The sequence below is a fragment of the Lampetra fluviatilis genome, chromosome 61, assembly GCF_964198595.1.
Source record: "Lampetra fluviatilis chromosome 61, kcLamFluv1.1, whole genome shotgun sequence".
NCBI lineage: Eukaryota > Metazoa > Chordata > Hyperoartia > Petromyzontiformes > Petromyzontidae > Lampetra > Lampetra fluviatilis.
In genome coordinates, this window is record NC_136335.1 from 6,143,712 (window position 1) to 6,166,441 (window position 22,730).

Here is a 22,730-nt window from a genome sequence, read left to right on the forward strand (position 1 = left end):
GGAGTTAGGGTTGGCGGGGAGAGGGCGAGGGTTAACACGCAATAATCACTGCGCGCTCGATCGCCGCACGCGTTAATCCCACGCTCTCTCTCCCTGTGTGTCAGGGGACGGAGAGGGAGAGAGCGGCGTAGACACGCGGGGGTCACGCGCGCTCCCCCCGCATAGACCACGCGTAGCTGTGGAGTGTGGTGCAGGGAGACACACAGGGGGGTACAGGGGGACACAGGGGGGGGGACAGAGGGGGTAAAGGGGGACTCACAGGGAGACACACCTTGGAACACCCAGGGGGACACGGGGGGGGGCAGAGGGGGTACAGGGGGACCCACAGGGAGACACCCAGAGGGACACGGGGGGGGGGGGGCAGAGGGGGTACAGGGGGACCCACAGGGAGACACCCAGAGGGACACGGGGGGGGGGGCAGAGGGGGTACAGGGGGACCCACAGGGAGACACCCAGAGGGACACGGGGGGGGGGACAGAGGGGTACAGGGGGACCCACAGGGAGACACCCAGAGGGACACGGGGGGGGGGGACAGAGGGGGTACAGGGGGACCCACAGGGGGACACCCAGAGGGACACGGGGGGGGACAGAAAGGGAACAGGGGGACACCCAGGGGGTAAAGAGGGACACCCATCTGGGTACAGGGGCTGTGGTGCAGGGACACACACAGAGGCGGTACTCACAACTTCTCCCTTGGGCCCCGGGAGACCCCCGACACCGGGCTCTCCACGATCCCCCTTATCCCCTTGATCTCCCGGGGGGCCGATGAGTCCGATGAGCCCGGGGTGGCCCTGAGGACGACAGGATCGTGGTGGAGGTCACAACACGCCAAGCGGCCTGGCAAAAACGCAACGGTCGGCCGTTTCGAGCCGCGCAACAATGATCGCCGTCATTGCACCGAGCTGGATTCCCGCCGTCGTTATCGTCGACGACGACGGGAACTCGGTGACGGGAGGCAATGGCGAGGAGGGTGACGGGAAGGGGAATCGCCAAACTGGAGGCCTTTGCGAGAGGAAGGCGCGGAAAAAGAAGTGGGGTCAATCTGCCCGGTGCGGCAAGTCTGTGCGTGTGTGTGTGTACGTTGAACTTCTTTCGCACCGTACGTAGCCAACCGGACTAATTGTAGGTGCGGGGGGGGGGAGGCAGACGATGGGTCTCTGTGTTGAGTCTATGGGTCTCTGTGTTGAGTCTATGGGTCTCTGTGTTGAGTCTATGGGTCTCTGTGTTGAGTCTATGGGTCTCTGTGTTGAGTCTACGTGTGTGTCTATGTTGAGTCTATGGGTCTCTGTGTTGAGTCTATGGGTCTCTGTGTTGAGTCTACGTGTGTGTCTGTGTTGAGTCTATGGGTCTCTGTGTTGAGTCTATGGGTCTCTGTGTTGAGTCTATGGGTCTCTGTGTTGAGTCTATGGGTCTCTGTGTTGAGTCTACGTGTGTGTCTGTGTTGAGTCTATGGGTCTCTGTGTTGAGTCTATGGGTCTCTGTGTTGAGTCTACGTGTGTGTCTGTGTTGAGTCTATGGGTCTCTGTGTTGAGTCTATGGGTCTCTGTGTTGAGTCTATGGGTCTCTGTGTTGAGTCTATGGGTCTCTGTGTTGAGTCTACGTGTGTGTCTGTGTTGAGTCTATGGGTCTCTGTGTTGAGTCTATGGGTCTCTGTGTTGAGTTTACGTGTGTGTCTGTGTTGAGTCTATGGGTCTCTGTGTTGAGTCTATGGGTCTCTGTGTTGAGTCTATGGGTCTCTGTGTTGAGTCTACGTGTGTGTCTGTGTTGAGTCTATGGGTGTCAGTGTTGAGTCTATGGGTCTCTGTGTTGAGTCTATGGGTCTCTGTGTTGAGTCTACGTGTGTGTCTGTGTTGAGTCTATGGGTGTCTGTGTTGAGTCTATGGTTCTCTGTGTTGAGTCTATGGGTCTCTGTGTTGAGTCTATGGGTCTCTGTGTTGAGTCTATGAGTCTCTGTGTTGAGTCTATGGGTCTCTGTGTTGAGTCTATGGGTCTCTGTGTTGAGTCTATGGGTCTCTGTGTTGAGTCTATGGGTCTCTGTGTGAGTCTCTGTGTTGAGTCTATGGATCTCCTTGTTGAGTCTACGTGTGTGTCTGTGTGTGTGCGCTATGAACCTGGCGACCCGGGTTCGATTCCCGCTCACGGCCAACACCAGTGACGATTATCTGAACCGGTCCTGGGCCTTCCCTAGGTTGACTCAGCCTCAAATGAGATATTAACTACCTCGTCTGGTATACAGGTCGTGGGTTCGATCCCGACCCTGACGCCTGCTGTATATTTGGACTTTGCGTGTCTCTCTCTCCCCGTGGTCGTGTGGATTTTTCTCCGGGTCGTGCGATTTTCCCCTCCACAATAAGAATCAACATCTCGCGTTTAGAGTGTTTGACTGCTATACATTTCCACGTGATGATGATAAGCCACTTCGATTGCCTACAATTCGTGATGGTCAGGTGGTCGCTTCTGACACAAGAGCGACACAGTTGAGTGAGACCTTACCTGGTCAAATAAAAACAAGTAAATGGCAGTTATGTTACCAAGGCACTTGTGACAGGCTAGGTGCACGTTAAGGCCACGTGAAGTGTCGAACACCCGCCGGCAGGAGGTCACGGCACAGACCCAGGTGCCACGGGTTGACTGACTGAGATGACTGGCTGATGCACCACCTGTGCCCCCTAATGTGAAAAATCGCTGCGTTTTAGCCACCCGGCGCTCTGCTAGTTGTTGTGAGCGTCGCTCCTCTGCCCTCCATTGTTGCTGGAGGGCGACTGCCTCCAACTGCCCAGTAGCGTCCTTCACGAGCCTCCTCCACAGAGGCCGATCTTGACACCGCTGATACTGGTCATCGGCAAGTCCACTCAGCTCCACGTCCTCTTGTAACACATCACTCCATCTCTTCTCTAGCCCGTGCCGCACCCGTTTAGCCCACTCTAGCCCGCTGAACAAAAGCTGCTTAGGCATGCGGTGGCTGGGCATGCGGGCTGCAAGACCCAGCCACCACCACCGCTTCCACCGCCACTGTCCACGGAGCGGTGTTAATGGGTTCCCCCGCTGTGGTAAAGCCGATCAGCAGCAGGTGAAAATGGAAAAGTCCCAGGACAGGTTCAGGTGTCGTTCGCCGGTGATGTTAGCCGTGGCCGGGAATCGAACTCGGGTGGACGGGATTCGTTGGAGTGTTACGCTCATCATTATGCTATGGCGCACCACACATGCAACCAACACGCAACCAACAGGCAACCAACACGCAAACAACACACACCCACTCGTGCAAAAATAATTCACGAGCAAACGGAGGCACGCACGGACCCACCACACTCCTACACGTACACACATACACACGCACCGACAAAGAACCCCCGTATAGTCTAAACAGACTGTTGGGGCAAGAGCTGTCAGCGAGTAGCGCCTATGAAGGCCGGCACGGCGCACGAGGGGGTGGATGGCCAGTACCACGCCCGACCGCCTTTGTCTCCCCAGTGGCGATGTTTACAGCACACTGCACCGGCTACTCATTTGAGGCTGAGTCGACCTCGGGGAGGCCCAGGATCGGTTCAGAAAATTGTCGCCGGTGGTAGTGGCCGTGAGCGGGAATCGAACTCGGTTTGTAGCGCAGCGCGCAAATTACACACACACACAGACACACACACCAAGACACACACACAGAGACACACAAACAGACACACACACAGACACACACACAGAGACACGCACACACACACAGATACAGAGACACATACACACAGACACACACAAACAGACACACAAACACAGACACACACACAGAGACACACACACAGAGACACACACACAGAGACAAAGACACACACACACAGACACAACCGCACAGACACACACACAGAGACACACACACAGAGACACACGCACACAGACAGAGACACACACACACAGACACACACACAGACACACAGACACACGCGTGCCCCCGAGCTGTCAAAGAAATTGCTCCTCCGCAAGACGCACGGACAGCGGCTCTCCTCCACTCCCCCCTCCCCCCGCTCCTCCCCCCCTCCCACTCCACACCTGAACGCACGCGCTCGGAACTGGCGATCGTTTCGCGCGTCGACTGAAAATCAATTGCGCGGGCAGGTGGCCTGTGCGTGCGTGTGTGTCTGTGTGTGTCTGTGCGTGTCTGTGTGTGTCTGTGTGTCTGTGCGTGTGTACGTGTCTGTTCGTGTCTGTGCGTGCGTGTGTGTCTGTGCGTGTCTGTGCGTGCGTGTCTGTGCGTGTGTGTCTGTGCGTGTCTGTGCGTGTCTGTGTGTCTGTGCGTGTGTACGTGTCTGTTCGTGTCTGTGCGTGCGTGTGTGTCTGTGCGTGTCTGTGCGTGCGTGTCTGTGCGTGTGTGTCTGTGCGTGTCTGTGCGTGCGTGTCTGTGCATGTCTGTGCGTGCGTACGTGTCTGTGCGTGCGTGTCTGTGCGTGCGTGTCTGTGCGTGTCTGTGCGTGTCTGTGCGTGTCTGTGCGTGTCTGTGCGTGTCTGTGCGTGTCTGTGCGTGTCTGTGCGTGCGTATCTCTGCGTGGGGAGCGGTAGTGTAGCAGTTAGCGCGCTGCGCTACGAACCTGGCGACCCGGGTTCGATTCCCGCTCATGGCCAACACCCGGTGACGATTATCTGAACCGATCTTGGGCCTCCCCTAGGTCGACTCAGCCTCAAATGAGTACCTGGTGCGGTGTGTAAACATCGCCACTGGGGAGACAAAGGCGGCCGAGCGTGGTTGTTGGCCACCCACCCCCTCGTTTGCCGTGCAGGCCTTCTTAGGTGCTCGCTAACAGCACTTGCCCCTACAGTGTGTTACAGGCTACACGGGGGATCTTTGTCTTTGTCTCTGCGTGTGTGTGCGTGCGACGGGGGACTCATCGCTTCACCGTCCTCACGCCGTGGCGACCGTAAACATCAAGCGAGCGACCGATAAATAAATCCCCCCTCCCTCCTCCCTCTCCTCCTTCTCTTCCTTCGCGGAATGGAACGGGCTGCAGGTTCTGGTTCCGTCTTCGACGAGGGCGCTAACTGCGCACGTAATCGTTAGCCACGTCGTGACAACGCCGGCGGGGCGCGATTCCATACAAGAATCCGTTCTCATTATTTTAGTTGCAACCTTTTTTTTTATCCACTTGCCGCCGTCCCTATTCGTAGATGCCGCTGGTCATTCATGTCCTGCAGATACCACTGGTTCTTCACATTATACAGATGTAGATGCCACTAGTTCTTCATGTTCTGCAGATGTAGATGCCACTGGTTCTTCACATTCTACAGATGTAGATGCCACTGGTTCTTCACATTCTACAGATGTATATGCCACTGGTTCTTCACGTTCTGCAGATACCACTGGTTCTTCATGTTCTACAGATGTAGATGCCACTGGTTCTTCACATTCTACAGATATAGATGCCACTGGTTCTTCACGTCCTGCAGTTGTAGATGCCACTGGTTATTCATTCTTAAATTTTTTTAGTGAACTTATTTATTTCATTTTTTTAAGGCCACCGGCACACACACACCCGTGGCGTTGAGCAGCCGACTGCTGCTTCCAAAGGCGCAGGAAGTGAGTGGCTCAGCTCGGCTCGCAAAACCCCCCAACGCGGCTGGAACCGCGGGGCGCAAAGCCGGCTCCAGTTAAGCGCACAGCTTTGAGCCATTGAGCCAGAGGCCAGACCGGGCCTGAAAGTTCAAATCGCAGTCACCTCTCGATCAGAGATCCCCCCCCCACCCCACGTGAAAAAAATAGGACGGACAGACGTAGTAGTTGAGCCGAAGCTCACGAATCCCTCACAGCCTGAGCAGTAAAAGTCTTTACAAGAAGTACATTACCGGGGGTAAAGCCAGCAAGGTCATCACCTCACCGGGCCAAGAGAGAACTCAACCGCCCACCCCTCCCCCCGGCCCACTTTATTTGTCCGCGACAATCGCTGGGGGAAAGGTCTCGTCAGTGCCCAACTCACCTTCTCACCCTTGGTGCCGGGCTCGCCCTTCAGTCCGGGAAGACCCGGAGGTCCCTGCAGGCGACAGAAGACAATCGACCGTCTCTCGCGCGCTCGCTTGGCTCACCCCCCCCTCTCCCCGGGGGTAACGGCACGACAGCCTCGGAGGGATTGACTCCCTCTCTCTCTCCCGCTCGCTCTCCCCGCTCCGTCGGTCTCGTTTTGTAGAGAAACGGACGGAGGATGATGCGTACATGAGTGGTGTGGTTTTAAACTTATTCTAGATTTGAAGTTTCCGTGACTGCAAGGATCCATACTCTTTCGGTTCTTTCGGTAAAGTCACGTAGGTAAAGAAAACTAAACAACATTTTTTGTTAAATCACGACTTTTCGATTGTAACACAAGCAATCATCATCAGGTGTGAACACCACAGCAAGAACATTTATACTGAAGTGGGAGAGATGTCAGCGGGCTATATAAGTCAAAGAAACGTCGTGATTTAATTTTAACTTTATTTTCTTTTCCTACGTGACTTTACCGAAAGTAACAAAGAGTAGGTTTTAAACTTCTAGACCAGACAGGTGCCTCTCCCCCCCCTCCACCCCCCCACCACCACGCTAGGATTGCTTTATAGTCCGGAAGAAAACGGCACCGTTATTTTGACGCCTCCGGCAGACTTTCACGACCAAATGTTTTGACTCACAATGAGTTCATTCTGGATTAGATCGCAAAACAACAACAAAAAATGCCAGCATTTGTTTTTAAACAGGAGCACTGTCGCCACAGCCTCCAGCAGAGCGACGGAGCCAAAGAAGCCGTCACGACACAACGGGGCGTAGTTGACGAGCGGTTACTGGGGGAGCCGGATCGGAAGGCCGTCGCTCTCACCATGGGTCCCGGCGGTCCGTTCTGTCCGATCGACCCCGGCGACCCGAGGCTCCCCTGAAAGGACAAGAAACCAAACGAGCGCGGAATCACTCGCCGTGCCGCACACACGCACAAACACGCACGCACACACGCACACACACGCACATATGCGCACACACACACACGCACACACGCGCACACGTGTGCACACACACACACGCGCACACACGTGCGCACACACGCACACACGCGCACGCTCACACGCACACACGGGCACACATGCATACACGCACACACGCGCACACGCACACACGCGCACACGCACGCACACACGCACACACGCGCACACGCACACGCGCACACACACGCACACACGCACACACGCGCACACACACGCACACACACGCAGACAAACACACACGCAAAGACAAAGATCCCCCGTATAGCCTGAACAGACTGTTGGGGTAAGTGCTTTTAGCGAGTAGCAGCACCTATGAAGGCTGACACAGCACATGAGGGGGTGGGTGGCCAGCACCAAGCCCAGCCGCCTTTGTCTCTCTAGTGGCGATGCTTACACACCGCACCAGGTATGTGTGTTTGCGTGTGTGTGTGTACACGCATACAACCACACGTACCGGAGGACCTGGAATGCCTCTGAGGCCGTCCAGGCCTGGCGGCCCAGGCAGGCCCACAGGCCCAGCCGGACCGAGGCGACCCGGTAATCCATCTGGGCCCAGCTCTCCCTGTTGACACACGGGCACGCACACAGGCACGGACACACACGGACACGGATCTATGGACGGGGGCAGGCGGACGGGGACATGCAAGGTCGTGAAGGCCACGGCAAGGTCACAGCCCTGACAGAGTGCTCAACTCCAAACCCGGGGGGGCATCGATTCGAACCCTGGCTGGGGGTCGCAACAGCCCGGCATTCATCCTGTCCGTAGTCGTCACCGACGAAGAGGTCAAAACAAATATATATAAAGGCGCAAGCCTTTATCTGGTTTTTATTATTTTATTGTTATTTTTTCTCTCTACGTGACTTTAGCGAAAGAACCACAGAACATAGAATATGAAGGCGCAAGCCTTGCAATTTCCAGCTCACGCCGCACTCCGAGATTGTCTCGCCTACTCTTCCTCACTACGGCAGGAAACACGGTGCGACAATGATCGCCCGCCTTAGGGGGGGGGGGGCAGTGGGTGACAGCTGCCAAACGGAAATGATTGTAGTTGTTGTTGTTGTCTTTAGTGCTGAGGGTGCGGGTGAGGGTGGTGAGGGAGGGGGGGGAGTGAGTTCAAGAAAATTCTCACCTTCGCTCCTTTCATTCCCGTGCGGCCTTCTGGCCCAGGTGGCCCCGGCGGGCCCTGAGAGAGGGGAAGACGGAATTCCGTTAACGTCGTTCACAACTTCAGGGTTTTTATGTTGTTCCTGCGGCCGGTATTCCGTAAAAAATAAAATAAACAACACTTCTATATATAATATACTAGCAGGTGTACCCGTTCTTCGCACGGGAATTAATAGTTTAGTCCTAGTATAATATATTTCCATTATTTCCCCGCCCCCCCCCCCCCAGCCGCGCATTTGTGTGGGATAGACGGCCTCCGCGGAGGATGGGGGGTGGGGTGAGTGACGTCAGCAGGCACACTGCGTGACACTGCCGCATGCGGGTGACATCACAGATGTGACGTCAACGCTCACTTGCCGTGCAATACATTACATCCATTATTGCGCCCCCCACCCCCCCAAAATACAAAAGTAAATTTTTATAGCATGTTGGGAAGTATGCTAAACATTTCTAACAGACACGCATATTCAGAAATTTCCATTATATATATAGATACATGTAGGCTTTCACGACCGATACAATAATTCATAATTAGTCTCGTGTACGATGCCAGTTTGTAACTCTGGCCCTCCACCCTTGTATCGAGTTGCCGCATCTTGGCTGTGCCCAGGGATTTGGTTTGTGTCAGTGAACCAGGTCACCAGCGGACCAGGTTAACAGCAGAACAGGTTACCAGCGGACCAGGTTAACAGCGGACCAGGTTACCAGCGGACCAGGTGAACAGCGGACCAGGTTACCAGTGGACCAGGTTAACAGCAGAACAGGTCACCAGCGGACCAGGTTAACAGCAGAACAGGTTACCAGCAGACAAGGTTAACAGCAGAACAGGTTAACAGCAGAACAGGTTACCAGCGGACCAGGTTAACAGCAGAACAGGTTACCAGCGGACAAGGTTAACAGCAGAACAGGTTACCAGCAGACAAGGTTAACAGCAGAACAGGTTAACAGCAGAACAGGTTACCAGCGGACCAGGTTAATAGCAGTACAGGTTACCAGCCGACCAGGTTAACAGCAGAACAGGTTACCAGCCGACCAGGTTACCTCCGATGAGCACGGCTGTCAAACGCACGTTGCCAAAGAAGTCCAGCAAGCGCGCGTTGCGCTACGTCGCGTCGACAATCAGCGACGTCGTTCCGCTGGAGGCGGACGACGCCGCCGCTAGAATCCGCGATGCCGACCAAACCGACGGGCACGTCGATCGGGCACCACCTGATTGGCTCTGTCGCTGGGTGGTGGTGGAGGGCCGCGAGTACACAAACCGGCGTCACGCCCCCACGACGATTGCGCCCAACAGAATGCGGGCGTCACAACATCGCGAGAGGTTGCTATTTGGGCCCCCCGCTACGATGGGCAGAACGCCCCGTCGGTGGCGCGGCGTTCCCCGGTTGGCCGGATCGCGTCCTCACCCTCTTGCCCAGGGAACCCGGCGGTCCGGCTTCTCCCGTCGGTCCCGGAGATCCCTGCGAAAGAACCAACGGGACGCAGGTTCAACGCCGGGCACGGGGTCACCGTCGTTCCACTTGCACTCCCCGAGCCAGTGCGTGGCTCTCACGGCGAGGGTGGCTCTTGCTGGGTGGCTCTCGCTGCTGGGCCAAGCCGTGTCTCTGCTGCAGCCATCGGTGGCCGAGAGCTCGATCTGTGCGAGTCTCTTAAACTCGACGTAAGTCTCCGGGTCCACGGCTCTCTGCGAGTTCTACGCAGGGCGTCGGTGACCAGGCCGAGGCCACCAACTCCACCCCACTGGAGAAGCCGGCTTCATTACAAACTTGATCTGGGTGAATCTATCTGTCTAAATTCGAGTCTATGCAAGTCTATGTGTCTCTATATTGTCTATACATCTCTATATTGTCTGTGCATCTCTATGCAAGTCTATGAGTCTCTATGTAAGTGTATGTGTCTCTATATTGTTTATACATCTCTATATTGTCTGTGCATCTCTATGCAAGTCAATGCGTCTCTATGCAAGTCTATGCGTCTCTATGCAAGTCTATGCGTCTCTATGCAAGTCTATGCGTCTCTATGCAAGTCTATGGGTCTCTATGCAAGTCGATCGTTCTCTATGCAAGTCTATGAGTCTCTATGCAAGTCTATGGGTCTCTATGCAAGTCGATCGTTCTCTATGTAAGTCTATGAGTCTCTATGTAAGTGTATGTGTCTCTATGGTGTCGGTGCGTCTCGATGCAAGTCACTGGTGGCCGCCTCCTCTGGCAGACACTCACCGGCTCTCCCGGGTCACCCTTGTCTCCAGCGTCGCCCGGCGCGCCGTCTTGCCCCTACAATCGCAAGCAGCAGCACCACCACGATCACGCGGGGGGCACGGGGGGCATGGGGGGCACGGGGCACGGGGGGCACGGGGCACGGGGGGCACGGGGGGAATGGGGGGCACGGGTGGCTTGCACGTCACCGTGGGGTTTGTAGCCAGGCTGTGCCCCGAAGCGGGCCAGGACATCGCCCACCACAATGCATGTCACCCAGCGGAGCGCCGGATGGACGTACGTTTAAGAATGCACAGTTTGAGACGATGAATAACGAACAGCCAATTAAAGAGGAAGATTTATTAAAATAAGCTTCGTTTTACCCCAGAAAAAAAACTTGCTGATAAATTTGAATCAGTTTTAATCTAAACTAAAAAGCAACTGTCATAAAATGATGTCTTAACTCTTCCTTGAACGATTTGAATAAGATGAAAAACTAATGTCTTGAGTTTGTTGTCCTTCCCCCGCACCTCAAATTCGCACGGTTGGCAACGTACGGTGCCGAAAGAAGCTTAAGATACAAACACTACCCTATACACTACATACTACACTATACACTACACTATTCACCACATACTACACTATACACTACGCTATACACTATATACTACGCTATAGACTACACTATACACTACATTTTACACTATACACTACGTTATACGCTACATACTAAACTATACACTATAGCATACACTACACTATACACTACATATTACACTATACACTACCCACTACATACTACACTATACACTACGCTACTCACTGCACTATATACTACGCTATACACTATACAATACAATACATACTACACTACACACCATGCTACCCACTACACTATACACTACTATACGATACACTATACACGACACTATACACTACACAATACACGACACTATACACTACGCTACTATACACCACTACTATACACTACACTACTACACTACACTATACACTACGCTACTATACACCACTACTATACACTACACTACTACACTACACTATACACTACGCTACCCACTGCACTATACACTACACTATACACTATACAATACAATACATATTACACTACACACCATGCTACCCACTACACTATACACTACTATACGATACACTATGCACGACACTATACACTACACAATACACGACACTATACACTACGCTACTATACACCACTACTATACACTACACTACTACATTACACTATACACTACACTATACACTACGCTACCCACTGCACTATACACTACGCTATACACAACACAATACAATACATACTACACTACACACCATGCTACACACTACACTATACACTACTATACAATACACTATACACGACACTATACACTCCGCTACCCACTGCACTATACATTACACTACTATATTAAAATTGGAAAATGTATTTCTTTCGAAGTGCTTTTTCTGTTTTCGTGTTGTCGTCCTTGGCCCCGCCGCACCTCCGATGGGCGCACTTGGCCACGTCGCCCGGTGCGTGCGAGGTGATGGTGGAGGTGATGGTGGAGGTGATGGTGGAGGTGATGGTGATGGTGGAGATGATGGTGGAGATGATGGTGGAGGTGGAGATGATGGTGGAGATGATGGTGGAGGTGATGGTGGAGGTGATGGTGGAGGTGATGGTGGAGGAGATGGTGGAGGTGATGGTGATGGTGGAGGTGATAGTGGAGGTGATGGTGGAGGTGATGGTGATGGTGGAGATGATGGTGGAGATGATGGTGGAGGTGGAGATGATGGTGGAGATGATGGTGGAGGTGATGGTGATGGTGATGGTGGAGGTGATGGTGGAGGTGATGGTGGTGGTAATGGTGGAGGTGATGGTGGAGGTGATGGTGATGGTGGAGGTGATGGTGGAGGTGATGGTGGAGGTGATGGTGGAGGTGATGGTGATGGTGGAGGTGATGGTGGAGGTGATGGTGGAGGTGATGGTGGAGGTGATGGTGGAGGTGATGGTGGAGGTGGAGGTGATGGTGGAGGTGATGGTGGAGGTGATGGTGGAGGTGATGGTGATGGTGGAGGTGATGGTGGTGGTTATGGTGGAGGTGATGGTGGAGGTGATGGTGGAGGTGATGGTGGAGGTGATGGTGGAGGTGATGGTGGAGGTGGAGATGATGGTGGAGGTGATGGTGGAGGTGATGGTGGAGGTGATGGTGGAGGTGATGGTGGAGGGCTCTCCGCATGGGAGGCGCGGGGGTCACGTTGGCCACTCACCGGGGGTCCCGGCTCGCCCGACACTCCCAGATCTCCGGGGAATCCCACGGGGCCCTGGAGAAGAGGAACCCGAGTGGTCACAGGTGGTGATGGCGACCGTGGTGGTGGTGGTGGTGGTGGTGGTGGCTGCTGTGGTAGTGGTGATGATGGCTGTGGTGATGATGGCTGTGGTGGTGATGATGGTGATGGCTGTGATGATGGTGTTGGTGATGGCTGTGGTGGTGGCGGCGGTGGTAGTGGTGATGGTGTTGGTGGTGATGATGGCTGTGGTGATGGCTGTGGTGGTGATGATGGTGATGGCTGTGATGATGGTGTTGGTAATGGCTGTGGTGGTGGCGGCTGTGGCGATGTTGGTGGTATTGGTGATGGCTGTGGTGGTGGTGCCTGCTGTGGTAGTGGTAGTGGTGATGGTGGTGATGATGGCAGTGGTGATGGCTGTGGTGGTGATGTTGGTGATGGTGATGACGGTTCTGGTGGTGATGGCTGTGGTGATGGCTGTGGTGGTGATGTTGCTGATGGTGATGACGGTTCTGTGGTGATGGCTGTAGTGGTGGCGGCGATGTTGGTGATGGCGATGGTGTTGGTGGTGGCGATGTTGGTGATGTTGGTGTTGGTGATGTGCCACTCACAGGGTGGCCCTTGGGGCCATCTTCCCCTATCTGCCCACGGCCGCCCGCCGGCCCCGGGGTCCCCGCGTTCCCGGCCTCGCCCCGGTCTCCCTTCTCTCCGAGAGGGCCCTGCGTACACGCAAAAGAGACGGAGATCCCCGTGTAGCCTTCAACAGGCAGTCGGGGCAAGTGCCGGAGGCGAGGGGCATCCATCCAGGCCGTCACGGCACACGGGGAGGTGGGGCTGGTGTGCACGGCCGCCTGCGTCTTACCGTTAAAGGTTTAGTCGACCTGGGAAAGTCCCCAGGACCGGTTCAAACATTTGCTGCTGTCGTTGGCCATGAGCAGGCATCGAACACGGGTCTCTGGGCTCGTAGGGTCGTTGGTCGACCATTGCGCGGTACCCACACACACGAGACCACTCGATCACGTGGCCGGATGAATGTTGGTTTGGCCGATTGCTCTCACACGGCGTGGGTTCGACGTTCTATATTCACTCTTCAGATGTGGACAGCTGGCAAGTAATCTGAATGAGGCGTCAAACGACCGGAAAACACCGCACCCCCACCCCCTACCCCACCCTACCCACCACCCACCGCCCTCCCCCCCTCCCCCATGCCACCCCCCCCTCCCCCACGAGGGGTGACGCATGTCGAGATCCTCGCTCCCTCGCTCGTGCCACTGCTCAACATCACCACGCGTTCAGGGTTTTTCTGGCCGCTGCTATGAATTTCCACGTGACGATGATGATGATGGTGATGATGGTGATGAGGATGGTGATGATGGTGATGGTGATGATGACGATGGTGATGATGATGGTGATGATGATGGTGATAGCGAGGAGGAGTCGCATCTGAGAAAGAGCCACGGAGGTCGGTGCGGAGCCCTTACCCGGGTAAAATAAAATAAAAAAGTTGAATTTTTTTGGAAAAAAAATTTAATCAGTTTCCGTTTACAGCCTTCGGTTTAATTCAGACCGTTGACCTTTAACCGCCGCGCCGGGAGACTGGAATGGTGACGGGTGGAGCCGCGAACCGATTGGCCACGCCGGGGGGGGAGGCAGCTTCCCAGCAGCACCCTCTGGCCAGCTCCCCGACTTCTCAAACAAATTCTCCGCCACCCCCGCAGAGGTGGAGAGATAGAAAGGAGAGAGAGATGGGGGGGGGGGGGCGCCCAAAATTTGACCCATTGACAAAATTGGCCCACGGCTGCCACGCCGGCTTTAAGGAAGCGGCAGCATCGAGGGTGGGGGGGTGGGTGAGAGGTGTTTGGAAGGAGGCTTGTGGCGGAGCCAGACCCAGGCTCGCTAACGAGTCGTGGGATACGCGGCTGGCCACGCTCGGCAATCCACGGCCATTAAAATATATATATAACAGCAGCCATGAAAAAATAATTGAAGACAAAGATCCCCCCATGTGGCGTGAACAGACTGTTGGGGCAAGCGCTGCTAGCCAGCGCCTATGAAGGGCGGCAAGGCACACGAGGGGGTGGGTGGCCAGCAGCATCAGCGGTCCACTCATCAAAATATCACCGCTTCTTTTGGGACAGATAAAAGCGAGGACTAATGTGCGGTGAGATGGGGAGTCCAGTGGCTGCAGCGGTGGTGGCGGTGATGGTCGGTGCACTGCGCTGGCCGCACGTTCGTCAGGAACCTCCGTGGTGTTTAAAAGGAAGTAATTGCCGACGTTTCAGGCAATGCCTCTGTGGCTTCATCAGTAATTGGCTGAAGGCGTCCACATGATAACAACCCCAATGAAGCAGTGCCCCCCCCCCCCCCCCCTGCAAACCAGTTCTATGGCTCTCCTTGATAGACACATAATTGACGATTTTACTCGTGAAATTAAAACACCTCGACAGACTCACACAAGACACCCACAGACTCGCACCGAGACCCATAGACTCAAACCGAGACCCACAGGCTCACACAAGACAACCACAGTCTCAAACCGAGACCCACAGACTCAAACCGAGACCCACAGACTCAAACCGAGACCCACAGGCTCACACAAGACAACCACAGTCTCAAACCGAGACCCATAGACTCAAACCGAGACCCACAGGCACACACAAGACAACCACAGTCTCAAACCGAGACCCACAGACTCAAACCGAGACCCACAGACTCACACAAGACAACCACAGACTCAAACCGAGACCTACAGACTCAAACCGAGACCCACAGACTCACACAAGACAACCACAGTCTCAAACCGAGACCCACAGACTCAAACCGAGACCCACAGACTCAAACCGAGACCCACAGGCTCACACAAGACAACCACAGTCTCAAACCGAGACCCACAGACTCAAACCGAGACCCACAGACTCAAACCGAGACCCACAGTCTCAAACCGAGACCCACAGGCTCAAACCGAGACCCACAGACTCACACAAGACAACCACAGTCTCAAACCGAGACCCACAGACTCAAACCGAGACCCACAGGCTCAAACCGAGACCCACAGACTCACACAAGACACCCACAGACTCAAACCGAGACCCACAGACTCACACAAGACACCCACAGACTCAAACCGAGACCCACAGACTCAAACCGAGACCCACAGACTCACACAAGACACCCACAGACTCAAACCGAGACCCATAGACTCAAACCGAGACCCACGGACTCAAACCGAGACCCACAGACTCACACAGAGACCCACAGATTCACACAAGACACCCACAGACTCAAACCGAGATCCACAGACTCACACAAGACACCCACAGACTCAAACCGAGACCCATAGACTCACACAAGACACCCACAGACTCAAACCGAGACCCACAGACTCACACAGAGACCCACAAACTCACACAGAGACCCACAGATTCACACAAGACACCCACAGACTCCAACCGAGACATACATACCCACACAGAGACCCACAAACTCAAATCGAAACCCAGACTCACAAAGATACCCACAGACTCGCACAGAGACCCACAGACTCACACAAACACCCACAGACTCAAATCGAGACCCAGACTCACAAAGAAACCCACAGACTCACACAGAGATCTCTCGGATGACCCCCCCCCCGCTCCGGGCGCTCCCCAAACATACAGCCTGCCTGCTGTATATTTAGAGTGTTTTGTGTTTATCTCTCTCTCTCATCATCATCACGGTGGCTAGGGAGATGTTAACTACCTCGCATGATATGCACGAGGTCGTGAATTCGATCCCCGACACTGACGCCTGCTGTATATTTGGAGTTTGCGTGTCTCTCTCTCTCGTCATCATCACAGTGGCTAGGATATGTTAACTACCTCTCCTGGTATGCACAAGTTCGTGGGTTCGATCCCCGACACTGATGCCTGCTGCTGTATATTTGGAGTCTGCGTGTCTCTCTCTCTCCGTGATCAACTGCATGGATTTTTATCCGGGGGTCCTACGGTTTTCCCCCTCCACATTTGGAATCGACATCGGGAGTTCAGAGCATTTGCCCGCTCCGAGTCCCCACGACGACGACGACGATGAGCCACTTCGTCGCGCCGTCGTTCGCAATCGCCGGGTCGCTTCTGACAAAAAGAGGAGCCCCACACAGACTCAGTGGTTGGGAGTGGGGGGGGGGGGCCTTTTACCTGGTGATAAAAATAATCGTAAAAAAATAGAGTTTTAATAGTTCAGATGTAGTCCTTGCCGCGAGGCACGCGCATCAAACACCCACCCCCGCCTCGGCACTCTCGCGCCGCTGCGGAGGAGTTGGCAGTCGATGATGGAACGGGGGGGGGGGGGGGGGCGACGATGGTGGTGGTGGTGGTGGCGGTGGCGTGAAGCGGCGAGTCCATTAGCGGCGCGAGCTTGAAAGGCGGACGGTGGAAAAACATCGCACCCACCCCCACCCCCTCCTCCTCCTGCGCTGTGTGTGTGAGTTTCTCTTCCCTACTGAATGTTGCCATCCCTTCGTTCATTTTGTTTCGCAGTCCCCTCGCCTCCGCAGGGTCCATCGCTCTTCGTGTTCATCACACGTGTGTGTGTGTGTGCGTGTGTGTGCGTGCGTGTGTGTGCATGCGTGTGTATGCGGATGTGCGTGTGTGTCCACGTGCGTGTGTGTGTGCACGTGTGTGTGTGCATGCGTGCACGTGTGCATGTGTGTGCATGTGTGTGTGCGTGTATGTGCGTGCACGTGTGTGTGCATGCGTGTGTCTGTACTCGTGTGTGTGTGTGTGTGCGTGCGTGCACGTGTGTGTGTGCGTGCGTGCGGGTACATGTGTGTGCATGTGTGTGCGTGTGTGTGTGTGTGCATTCGTACACGTGTGTGTGCGCGTGTGTACGTACCACAGGACCCAACTCTCCTGGTTGCCCTGGCCGTCCGCCTTCCCCCACATCTCCCTGCACACAGACACGCAGACACACAGCGAGCGGAGCAGGCCACGTGAACAAAGACCAAGACATTGGTTGTCGGAGCAAGTGCTGTTAAGCGAGCGCCTGTCAAAGCCGCAGTGGATGAGGATGCGTTATTGTGTGGCCACAACCGCACTTGGCCACCGGCACCAGAGGCTATGTCAAGCTCGCGATGGTGGTGGCGCCGCGTGCCAAACCGCTGCGCCACCACTCCCCGTAACGCACTTGGCTCACACACCAAAGACAAAGATGCCCCGGGCAGCCTGAACAGACTGTTGGGGCGAGGGCTGTTAGCTGAGTAGCAGCACCCCTGAAGGGGGGCACGGCACACGAGGGGCTGGGTGGCCGGAATCGCGCCCGGCCGCCTTTGTCTCCCCGGTGGCGATGTTTACCACGCACCGCACGAGGGGTACTCATTTGAGGCTGAGCCGACCTAGGGGTGGCCCAGGGCCGGATCAGACATTCGTCACCGGTGTTGGCCGCGAGCGGGAATCAAACTCGGGCGAGCACGCTTCGTAGCGCAGAACTAACTGCTTACGCCACCGCTCCCCACACGCACACACACACGCGCACGCACGCGCACACACACACACGCACACACACACACATGCGCACACATGCGCACACACGCGCACACGCACACACACACACGCGCACACACACACGCACACGCGAACACACGCACACATACACACGCACACGCACGCGCACACACACGCATACACGCACACACACGCACACACACACGCACGCACACGCGCACACACACACGCACGCACATACACACACGCACATGCACACACGCGCACACACGCACGCACACACATGCGCACACACACACACACGCACGCGCACACACACACGCACGCAAAACGTGCACACACGCATGCACACACATACACACGCACATACACACACACGCACACACACACGCACACGCACGCACACACACGCACACACACGCACACGCACCGCACGCGCGGAGAGAACGCTCCGGCATTCGCATTAATTTTAATGAGACGATTCATGTGCCAGCGTTGGTCCTGGCAGCACACAGATGCCACCCAACACACACACACGCACGCACACACACACGCACGCACACGCACGCATACACACACGCATATACACACGCACACACACACACGCACGCACACACACACACACGCACGCACACGCACGCACACACACACACACACGCACGCACGCACACACACACACACACACGCACACGCACGCATACACACACGCATACACACACGCACACACACACACACACGCACGCACACACACGCACGCACACACGCACGCACACACACACTCGCACACACACACACGCACACTCGCACACACACGCACGACAAAGCAAACACACACCCGCCCCCAGCATACAGAGTGGCGAAACTCTGTGGTTCTTTCGGTAAAGTCACGTAGGTATAAAATTAATTATATTTTATACCCAGGTGACTTTACCGAAATAACCAGTCACAAAAGCTTCAAATCTAGAGTGGCGATGCGCTTATTTATTTACGGTGTGAATGAGGTGGGGGCGGCTGGCGGTGCGGGGTGGGGGGGAAGCGGGCGTGGGGGGGGTGGTGGCTCGGTTGGAGGTGTGGGTGGAGGTGTGGGTGGAGGTGTGGGTGGAGGTCTGGGTGGAGGTGTGGGGGTGGAGGTGTGGGAGTGGAGGTGTAGGTGTGTGGGTGGAGGTTTGGGGGGAGGTGTGGGAGTGAAGGTGTGGGTGGAGGTGTGGGGGGAGGTGTGGGGGTGGAGATGTGGGGGTGGAGGTGTGGGTGGAGGTGTGGGTGGAGGCGTGGGTGGAGGTGTGGGTGGAGGTGTGGGGGGAGGTGTGGGAGTGGAGGTGTGGGTGGAGGTGTGGTTGGAGGTGTGAGAGTGGAGGTGTGGGTGGAGGTGTGGGTGGAGGCGTGGGTGGAGGTGTGGGTGGAGGTGTGGGGGGAGGTGTGGGAGTGGAGGTGTGGGTGGAGGTGTGGGTGGAGGTGTGGGAGTGGAGGTGTGGGTGGAGGTGTGGGTGGAGGTGTGGGGGGAGGTGTGGGTGGAGGTGTGGGAGTGGAGTGCTCAGGGCTTGTTGTGACTGGGGGGGGCGAGGGCTTTGTCAGGATCAACAGACGCTTGCCGAGCCACAAGCGGACAACGCCGGTGCAGTCCCACAGAGGCTTGAGATCCGCTTCCGTCGGATTGCCGATTCTGTGGTGGGGGGGGGGGGGGGCTGGGGGGGGCGGAGGAGCAGTCCCCGAGGGACATACACCCCACGACCTCTACGGCACGCAAGTGGTGAGACCGCGATAACGGCGACAGGAATTGTTCAAAATACCCCCCCCACCCCACCCCCGAGGGAAACTCTGACGGTCGCGTCGGGAAGAGGAGGAGAGACAAAATAAAACCTAACCTCACCTTTTCTCCGGACGCGCCAGGGTTTCCGATGGCTCCCAGCGGTCCTTGCGGGCCCTGCGATGAGAGAAGGGAGGAGAGGCACAGCGGGGGGGGGGTGGGGGGGTCAGGGAGGAAAGAAAATCAGAAAACCACGAGCGCCGTGGACATTGCCGGCGCACGGACACCGCCCCCCCCCCCCCCCGCATCGTTCCGCTCCGCTAGAGTGACCGCGTGGCCGCGGTCAACGCGGCCGTCGCGTTTTTGAAACCGCTTGTCGCCGTGACCTTCTGACCCCCCGTGGGGGAGGTGGGGGTGGGGGGGTGGGCCCCCCCCGGCCCCCCCCCCCCGTTACTGGAACATCTGTGAATAAAAAGCTTCACGCGACGTGGTGTCGGGAGAGTACGGGAGGGGGGCCCGCTCCTTCGCGAGCGGTCTCCCGCCACCCCACGACTCGTTACTTAAACCTTTGCGCGATTTCCGCTCCGCGCGCGCACGGAACGGAAAGCGAAGGGTCAAGTCGACCACGGTCGCTGCCATCACGCGGAGCGGGATGGATTTGACGGCGCGTGACTATCGCCCGCGCAAGGGGGGATGAGTTCGCCCGGCTCGCGCGTTTCGTATTCATCACGTCGGGATGATTAGTGAATCAGTTGCCGTGCGGTGCTGTCCCCCCATTAAACATTTATGCGCATTTATACAAATTTTATATTCACTCTTGCATTTTATAGATATGCACTTGTGTAGTAATATATAGTCGTGTATAACAGTGGATAGTAAAATTGTAGTGTATAGTAAGAATAGTTTATTGTAATATAGTGTAAAGAGTAACATAGTTTTGTATATAGTAGTGTATATAGTAATATAGTATTGTATATAGTAGTGTTTATAGTAGTGTATATAGTAATATAGTATATTCTTGGTTCTTTCGGTAAAGTCACGTAGAAGGTAAATAATGAAATAAAATACAAATAAAAACATAAAACAATAAAAATTATCACGACGTTTCGGCTGCAACACAAGCAATCATCATCAGGTGTGAAATCCACAGCAACAACATTTGAAAAAAGTGGCGGTTTTTCCTGACGTCAGCACCACGGACAGCGATTTGGCAGTTGGTCAGATGGACGATTCCATTTATGTTCGGAAAAGAGGAGGGGGGAGCGGTCTGAAAGTCACCGTGTGAACACAATCAATTAAGACCCGAAATGGTTTATCAAATCCTTCCATTGATTGCTAAGCCAGAATCCCCTTCCGTGAAATTTTTGTTGTTGTTGAATTACACAAAGCGTACCAGTTATGTATATAACTTTTGTTATATAAAATTCCTAGTAAGATATTAATTTTGTGAGTGTAGTCATACCCCCCCCCCCATCATTTAAGCCATAATTTAGAGAGCGAAAGAGCCGAGTACGTAAATCGCTAACATAAGAACCCGTTAACAGAGGTCGCAATCGGGTACTCGATACCCGTACCCTACCCGATACCCGGCTACCCGTACCCAGCCGGGTACGGGTACGGGTTACCCGTTTTGCGACCCTGGTGCGGCCGGGTACGGGTAGGCCGTGAGTCACTGGTGAGTAACCGTTTGTCACTTATTTCCCAACGTCTTGTCTCTTCTCACAATTCAAGATCCTAGAATGAACCCACCCGCGCCTGCAACATGGCTTCATCCCAGAGGTCGCAATCGGGTACCCGTACCCTACACGATACCCGGCTGGGTACGAGTAGCCGGGTATCGGGTAGGGTACCGGTATCGGGTACCCGATTGCGACCCTGGTGCGGCCGGGTACGGGTACGGGTAAGGAATCAAAACCCGTTTGCGACCTCTGCCCATTAATCTCTTCTCGCATCATTCATACGATGATGCGGTGAAGTAAACGTTCATACGATATTACGGTGAATGCTTCCAAAAACAATACTGTACCCAAATATTACTGTTAACTTACTTTCAATAGAAATATGAATTGATCATGCGAATATTCTCTCTCTTTCAGAATCGACCGACTGATGAAGCAGATGAAACAATCATCTTGTTGAAGGATTCTAAACCTTCATGTGGCAATGTTAGTTTTCTCTGTTGTTCAAGGTTTTCTCAGTGTTATGCAATGTTTTTACATTTAGTTTACTATTACACTGAATTATGTGGCATAATTTACTATTTTTGTGCTTAAAAATCTTTAAAAAACAATATTTATATACAGTTCGTAGGAGTCTGGAACGGATTAATCGTATTTACATACAATCCAATGGGGAAATTAGGTTCGAGTCACAAACAAATCGGGTTGCGACCAAAGTTATGGAACGAATTATGGTCGTGACCAGAGGTTCTACTGTATATGGTAGTGTATATAGTAATATAGTAGTGTATATAGTAGTGTATATAGTAATAAATCAGTGTATATGGTAGTGTATATAGTAGTGTATATAGTAATATAGTAGTGTATATAGTAGTGTGTATAGTAATATAGTAGTGTATATGGTAGTGTATATAGTAATATAGCAGTGTATATGGTAGTGTATATGTAGTGGTGGTATTGACGTGCGCCGACTGTGACAGTGATGGATCACGGGGCGGCGCGGGGTGCGGGGTTGGGCACGCGTTGTGGGCGTGGCGTGGACGCGCGCGCCGGGAGTGACAGATGACGAGGCGGCGCGGAGTGAGTGGTGAGGCACGATGAGATGTGGGAAAAGAGGATCGTAGCCAGCGCCCGGCGATTGGTCGAATAAGTGGGTGCTCGCAGCGACGTCCGCAGGTGGGGTATAAA

The 22,730-nt window shown here is 54.6% G+C and overlaps 1 protein-coding gene across 1 annotated transcript in view; it reads right to left on the reverse strand.

Annotated features, from left to right (window-relative positions):
• LOC144951292 (uncharacterized) overlaps window positions 1-22,730 on the reverse strand; it is a 273,910-nt gene that overhangs the window by 39,511 nt on the left and 211,669 nt on the right. The window contains 11 exon segments of the mRNA XM_078881487.1: window positions 684-791; window positions 5,952-6,005; window positions 6,819-6,872; window positions 7,433-7,540; window positions 8,109-8,162; window positions 9,550-9,603; window positions 10,363-10,416; window positions 12,622-12,675; window positions 13,251-13,358; window positions 17,512-17,565; window positions 19,987-20,040. Coding sequence (XP_078737613.1) covers window positions 684-791; window positions 5,952-6,005; window positions 6,819-6,872; window positions 7,433-7,540; window positions 8,109-8,162; window positions 9,550-9,603; window positions 10,363-10,416; window positions 12,622-12,675; window positions 13,251-13,358; window positions 17,512-17,565; window positions 19,987-20,040 — 756 coding nt within the window.